Source organism: Protobothrops mucrosquamatus, unplaced genomic scaffold (genome assembly GCF_001527695.2).
Source record: "Protobothrops mucrosquamatus isolate PMUCROS unplaced genomic scaffold, P.Mucros_1.0 scaffold74, whole genome shotgun sequence".
NCBI classification, from domain to species: Eukaryota; Metazoa; Chordata; class Lepidosauria; order Squamata; family Viperidae; genus Protobothrops; species Protobothrops mucrosquamatus.
The window spans coordinates 20,739-28,053 of record NW_015386451.1 but is presented as its reverse complement, the minus strand read 5'-3'; the positions used below and the strand labels follow the sequence as shown (position 1 = coordinate 28,053).

Below are 7,315 nucleotides of genomic sequence, written 5' to 3'. Positions count from 1 at the left end.
TGAGGAGCATCCGGAGGCTCCAGCTAGTCCAGAATGCGGCCGCGCGGGCGGTGTTGGGAGGGACTCGTCGCTCCCATATAACACCGCTTTTGCGTGAGCTGCACTGGCTGCCGGTGGCCTTCCGGGTACGCTTCAAGGTGTTGGTTACCACGTTTAAAGCGCTCCATGGCATCGGACCTGGGTATCTTCGAGACCGTCTTCTGCCGCAGATTGCCTCCCATTGACCGGTACGCTCCCACAGAGTGGGTCTCCTCAGGGTGCCGTCGGCCAAACAGTGTCGGCTGGCGACCCCCAGGGGGAGGGCCTTCTCTGTGGGAGCTCCCACCCTGTGGAACGAACTCCCCCCAGAGATCCGGATTATTCCGGATCTCCCCTCCTTCCGCCGTGCCCTCAAGACATGGCTTTTCCATCAAGCGGGATTGGCCTGGGGGGGGATTTTATAGGGATTTTAAAGGGATTTTATAATATTAAACTTAATACAGGTTATTTAATATATATTTTAATTTGGCTTTTAGAGATATCTATTGTATTGTACTGTTTTTATTTACCTTTAAGCCGCCCTGAGTCCCTCGGGAGAAGGGCGGGGTATAAATGGGATTAAATAAATAAATAAATAAATAAATCTATCTCCAGTCTACAACACAGTCCTTTCAACAATTCCAAGAAGGCTACACATCCATTTGCACTACTCAGGTGACCCTGACAACACAGGTAAGCCTCTAGATGGCATCAGTGACTCAAAGAAGGCAAATGACCGGCTGTCTGCAAGGGGTATAAATCCTTCCGTTCCCCACCATCCAGTCAGAGCTGAAGAAGCTTCTTGGATGAGAAGTGAAATGTCTTCAAAGAAAAACAAGAAAGGTTTGATTCATTGCTTTCTGACACATTGCATATATTGAATATATGTATCATTTATTTCTGTACACTATATAAAGACTTGAATGCCCTCTTCATAAATAGTTTTTGCTTTTCCCGAAACATTTGGGGTTTGTATTGTTGGGGCGGGAGGGCAAAAGCCACCTGTCAACAGTGATTCACTTTTCACCTGGTTTCTTCTCCGCTCTCAACTTGACAACAATCGGAAGGGGGGGGGGTTGAATCGCATGTGGTGGGAGTTGTTGAAAAATTCCTTGAGATCAAAATGGTGGTGCAGGAGACACCCAGGAATGCCAATAAAATTGCTTCTGCTCCTTCCCATTTGCAACCCGCCACCACACTCACTTCTTAGCTAAACTGTGGAGTTGTTATAACAATTGTCCATCTGCAATTAGAAATTTTCTGCTTCTTTGGGGAGCCATAGAAAATTCCTTGAAGTCAGACCTGTGGCCGATTTAACCCAGTCTTGCTGGCGATGGATTGGATTGCTGGCAATCAAGATCCAAGCCGGCGGGGAAAGACGCCAGAAGCCTGGCAGAAGGCAACCTCTGTGTCCTGCCTCTCAGTCTGGCTGCTCATGGCAAATGGGGAACATTCTCTCTGCCAGTGATGAAGAAGAGGCAGAATTCTGGTGCCATGGCAACCGTGTTCTTAACAGGGCTATCAACATAGCACTAAATCAGCACAGAGCCTCAGCAGAAGATCGGTTCTGCAACCCTGGGCATTGCAGAATGAAAGAGACACCACATTTCTGTCTCAAACAAAGAACGGAAGAAACTCAGCAATCACAAGACCGAGTGAGAAACTCTCTTGACCTCCGCCTACGCCCTGGGGGGTCGGGTTTCCTACCCCTCTCCTTCCAAACTCCAGATTACCAGAGGCCTTTTTTCAGCCCTGACTAATCTCTCCACCAAAGATCCTCACACTGAAAACAGCCCAGGACTCCCAGCTTCCCCCTAGCCAGAACTGCTGGGATCTTGCTGTGACCCACCCAGTGGCTGTGAATGCAGGGTGTAGAGGTCAGCCAACCCCCCCCCCCTCCTAATGCATTAGGCCACTGCAGATGAGAAGAGGCAGCCTCTTGTTTTGGAGAAAGGTGCCTTCTGTCAACTCTTATTCTTGAGGAAGCCCATAGAACCACCCCATCCACCCCAAGTAGCTAGCCAGCAGACTCAGCCTGCCTAGAAATGCTCCAAAGGAAACTGACCAGCAGCTCCCCTTGGGGTACTGGGGCTGCCCATCTGACAAAGATGCTTGGCCTGTGGGTGAGGAGAAGGAGAACTGCCCCCCCCCTTTACCTTCCCTCTCTTTGACAGGGCCAGCATATTGGAGTCCTGCTTCTCTTTGTGTTCAGCCTGCCTTCTTCTGGAGCTGGTAAGTGGAACTCCTGAGAGCGCACACCCACCCACCCACCCACACACCCACACACATTCAAGGAACACAAAGTAATGGAGGCAGGAAGTGCCTATGAGTGCCCTGCTGCCATTGCCAGATCCTGTCCAGGCAGGAAGGAAAGGAGATTGGGTAAACTGCCTTAACTGGCGGAAGTCTCCTTTCCAATCGCTGAAGCATTCTTTAGCCCTTTCATTGCTATTTCGGTGTTGCTCATTCATCTTCCCTTCAACTTTTACAGTCAGAGAAACTTTGCAAAGCTGGTTGATCAGTTGGATTCCCCTCTCTCACCCATGTTTGCCCGTTGTGTGAAATGACTGGTTATGCTTCCCAGAATTGGGATTGTCCATACAGACCATGAAAAGAAGTTTATTGATTCACTTCTATAGCTGCCCATCTCAATCCAGTAATTCTGAGCAGCAAATATTTCTAAAACAATCAAACAGTTATAAACAGTAGAAAAACAAATATATGCAGCCGCTGAGGAAATTATAATTGTCATTGGAGCCACATTCAGAGCCCCAGGCCTGGGCACATAGCCAAATTGTTAAGGCTTTATGAAAGGCCAACAGAGTTGGGGCCATCCTAGTCTCTGAAGGAGAGTCCAGAGGGCAGGAGCTATAGCAGAGAAGGCGCATCTCCTGGTCTGTGCCAGCCAACATTCCTCGGCTGACAGGACTTGAAGCATGCCCAGCCTGCCAGAGAGGATTGGACAGGTAGAAACCATGGAGAAGAGACGGTCCCTAAGGTAAGGCGCTCCAAAGCTTGTAGGGTTTAAGGGCCATACCCAGCACCTGAATTGCATTCAGAAACACACCAGTAACTAATGCAGCTGAGGCAGTAGTGGTGTTATACGTGTTGCATGTCCGAGGGCCATTGGTTACCTGTGCAGCTGCATTCTGTACAGTGGAAGCTTCCGAATGCTCCTCAAGGGCAGCCCCATGTAAAGTGCATTGCAGTAGACCAGACAAGAAGATAGGAGGGCATAAGTGACCATAAGCAGAGCTTCCCAGTCCAGAATGGACATAAATGGTGCACCATCCAAAAGGGTGTAAAGGTCCTCCTAGCCACGGCTGCCATCGGCTCTTCAAACAGAAGGAGTGAGTCCGTGAGATCCCCACATTTGACGGTGTTACAAATAAGTGGGTGCAAAGCTGGGAGGCTTTTTACGGGCATCTGGAGTGGAGTGAGAAGAGGAGGCACTGGGTGGAAGGAAGGATCAACCTTGGATCTCTTGGAAGGAAGCCGGGAAGGGAAGCTGGGAGCTCTGAGAGAGATTTTGTGCGGCACTTTAGTGAGCAATCAGAAACAAAGGTGACATTGCCAGGAAGTGCAAGAGACAAATTATAGCAAAAATAATGGTAAAATAAAGCTTTGGGCATCCCGTAGATAATGTCGGGACAATAGGGAAGAAGCCCCCAAACTTAAGGCAAGGCCACGGAGGCTCTGATGATGGACTTGCACATTTCTTTCACAAAGCTGCAGGTTGCGGCAGACAAGCCAGCTTAGTTCCCACAAACACGAGCCAAGAGGTGGCTGCTGTTGGTGAACTCCCTTGGATGGTCTCACTGCAGGATCAGGGCGGCCACGTTGCGCTGGGCTCCATCCTAAGTCAAGACTGGATCCTAAGCACAGCCTCCAGCTTCCACAGCAGGTAATGCTCAGGGGCTCATGCAAGCAAGCAAAACACAGACAAGCACAAAGACAAGACACACACACACACACACAAGCAACTTCTTAAATGAGTTTTGCCCCATTTTATGACTTCTCTTGCCACATTTGTTAAGTGAATCACTGCAGTTCTTAAATTAGTAACACAATTCTTAAGTGAATCTGGTTTCCCCATTGACTTTGCTTGTCAGAAGGTCACAAAAGGGGATCGCACGACCCTGGGACAATGTGACCATCAGAAATATGAATCAGTTGCCAAGCGTCCAAATGTAAATCACGTGACCCTGGGGATGCTGCAACGGTCATAAGTGTGAAAAATGGTCATAAGCAGTGATGGAATTCAGCTGGGTTGCACTGGTTCGCTAGAACCAGTAGCTAATTTTTTGTTGATTTCGGTGAACCGGCTGATGCCCTATCCCCATGGTGGTGAACCTATGGCACGCGTGCCACAGGTGGCACTCAGAGCCCTCTCTGTGGGCACATGCGCCGTTGCCCCACTCCTAGGCCTTCAGCTGGGTTTTATAAAACCTTTTCGCTTTCGGCCTCTGCTGTCGTATGCAAAAAAAAAAAGGTTCAATCAATCAATCAATTTCAACTTCTCGCGGAAAAAAAAAGATCTCGCAAAGTTGGATTTGATTGATTGAACTTTTTAGTCCCACCCAGTCTGCTGTTACCACCGCAGCCACGCCCACCCAATGGGCCACGTCTTCAAAGAAAAACAAGAAAGTCCAGTTGCCTCTTGAAAAAGCATCTTTGGGATAAGGTAGATGCATTTTCTCTCTTTCCTTCTTAGTTTGTATTTTCAGTTTGTTTTGGATTTGTCTTTTTATTCTGATTTTTTAAAAATATTTTGTTAATTGTGTATATTAAGAATATTTCAGTTGTCCTCTTGGCATTAGAAAAGAAACTGAAAGGGGCCCATCCAGATCCAAGTATGGACGAGTCAGGTTTTTTTCTGGGCCTCACCTCTGCCCAACTCTGTTTCTGCTTTTGACAACTACACACACAACAGCAATCAGCCAGGAAAAGCCTTTCTGTAGCCAACAACCCTTTCAGACGCAGCCTTTACAATTTTTGAAGCATGTGGGAAAATTTAAGTTTCTACCCTCAGCCAGGATCCTAATGAAAAAAATCTAATTTGACCCTGAGATTCCTGTGTCTTCTCTGCTATTTGCACGTCACGGGCTTTAAACCGACAAATTTTCCACTACTACTACCCCAACCCCAGGCAGCGGAAATTCACCTGATAAGATTTTGTTCCTCCAGCCCAAGAAATCTATCACAAAAAGGTGGCCAAGCCCATCCAGAAAAGTGACCAGGACTCCAGATTCTCTGGACAATTTATGTTTTCTCCAGTTCCCTTGCCGTGTCCTACTACCTCTCCTTTGTTTCCAGGACCCAGCTCTCTGTTCTGGCTGGAGCTTCAGATCCAAAAGGGCCTGGGGAATCTCTGGTGCCCATCCAGACCATTGTCCCCCACGAGGCCTTTGACGAGATAACCCTGGTGCACAACATTGCTCTGCTGAAGACAAGCACTCCGCTCCGTTTCAGCGTGACCGTGCAGCCCATCTGCTTCCCCACCCCAGACTTCCCAGGGGCAACGCTGAAGAAATGCTTTGTGGCCGGCTGGCTGGACCCTCGAGGAGGTGAGCCAGCTCTCTACCTGCGAAGCTCCCCCACTGCCTCAGAGGGAGAGCCGGGAGGCGATGGAGGATAGTCTGCCAAGCTTTAAAACTTCATAGCGGTTCTTTGCTGTCTTGGATCTCCAGGGGTTGGTCCTCTGCAGAAACTCCCAGTGGAAGATGTGGACCCCTGCCCCTTGCACAGAACGGTCAGCACGGAGTGTTGCAGCCACCGGGAAGGGGACCAGATGCCTGGATGCCTGGTGAGGAGGCCCTGAAGGGTGCATTAACCTCCCCGTTAATCCAACTGGGGGCTTCACTATGTTTCTTTTGCAAGCCTCTGAGGTTAAAGAAATAAGTCACATCTGTCTCTCTGGCCTTTGAACAAAATAATTGCTAAAATATGGATTTGAGATAACTCCCCTATACTGCAGAGGATCCTCTGCATTTGCGTTATAATTATACAAATGGGCAGATATTTTTGCAGTGTGCTAATTTGCAGTCATTTGCTTGTGTCGCTCCTGTGAGTAGCTGTCCATTTGTTAGGAGCCTCCAGCCCCTTCTAAGACTTTGGGGTGAGCCAGATCAGTGGTGGGATTCAAATAGGTGAACAACCGGTTCTCTGTGTGGATGCTGCTTCCGGAGGTCCGTTCTGGGCCTGGGCAGGAAAAAATCAGCTCCCGGTTCTGCCAAAGTGGTGGGAACCGGCTGAATCCCCCCACTGGGCCAGACGGCCATTTGGGCTCCTTTCTTCAAACCCCGCAGACTCCATCTTGCTCACTTGGCTGGTCCGTTTTTCTCCTGCTGGGGTGCTGAGCACCCCTGAGATGTCCACCCTACAGGGGGAGTTGGGCTCCATGAGGTCAACTAGTTGTGCCTCAGATGGTCCAAAAGGGCCTTGAATTGTGATCTGTCTTCCCTCCAAGGGGTCAGCTGGCAACCCGGTCCTGTGTGAGGCGGAAGGCAGGCAGGTGCTGAAGGGCCTGCTGAGCGAAGGGGGCGCCAGATGCTACGGACCCTTCCTCTACAGCCGGCTCATCTACTACAGTGACTGGATCGTGGCCACCACGGCCAGATGGAGGGCTCCAGCTTCCCCCTTTCCTGGCCAAAGGTATCAGGCCTTTGGGGGCCCAGCAGCAGAGGAACGGGAGGGGCTGCTGTTCGAGCCCTTTTTGGATCTGAGAGCCCTGAATGTCTCCGGTGGCTCAGAAGACCCCCTCGGCCTGGACCTTTCGGAGGAGCTGGAGGAGAGTGGGCTGGGCCCCCCCAAAGGGCCAGTCGAGGCACGAGCGAAGCTTCCACTCTACTACGACTACTATGGGGGGGAGCTGCTCGCCATGTCTTCAGCAAAGCCCGGTCATCCATGGCGGCTGCAGGGCCTCCTCTGCATGGGCCTCCTGCTGCACCTCCTGGCTTCCTGAACCACTGGGCAACCAGACTATTCCTGGGCCCCGAGATCAGATTTCTCTTGGGAGATCCTCCTGCACAACTAACCTTTATCCATAGAGTCTCCTTGCTCTATGAGAGGTTGGGACATCATGAGAGGGAAGAACACAAAGCATCAAAACCTGGGAAGCTTTATGAGAGCCTGCAGGACAGAAAATCCTGGGATTTCTCTGCTTGATGGCGTTGCCCTAGCCCTGACTCCGGATCTGCCTTTCCACTTTTTCTCAGGCTCTGGCAGAGAGATCCTCCGAGTAAGCCAGGAGGCGCAGCCGTCCATTGTCTGCTGGTGATTGCGCTTTGAGGGCCTG

General features: G+C 50.2%; 1 protein-coding gene across 1 annotated transcript; it reads left to right on the top strand.

Annotated features, from left to right (window-relative positions):
* Positions 1-2,954: 2,954 nt before the first annotated feature.
* On the top strand, positions 2,955-6,982 carry PRSS54 (serine protease 54). The gene is made up of 5 exons (XM_029283384.1): positions 2,955-3,016; positions 3,764-3,922; positions 5,296-5,590; positions 5,705-5,824; positions 6,488-6,982. The coding sequence occupies exons 1-5, from the start codon at positions 2,955-2,957 to the stop codon at positions 6,980-6,982; spliced, it is 1,131 nt and encodes a 376-aa protein (XP_029139217.1).
* Positions 6,983-7,315: the final 333 nt, after the last annotated feature.

Excerpts from the sequence above, each read along its gene's own strand:
- PRSS54 (XM_029283384.1), top strand. The coding sequence starts at position 2,955 with ATGCCCAGCCTGCCAGAGAGGATTGGACAGGTAGAAACCATGGAGAAG. Across the intron at positions 3,923-5,295 it reads GCCTCCAGCTTCCACAGCAG|TTCCCTTGCCGTGTCCTACT; the intron begins GTAATGCTCAGG and ends TGTTTTCTCCAG. Across the intron at positions 5,591-5,704 it reads TGGACCCTCGAGGAGGTGAG|CCAGGGGTTGGTCCTCTGCA; the intron begins CCAGCTCTCTAC and ends TGTCTTGGATCT.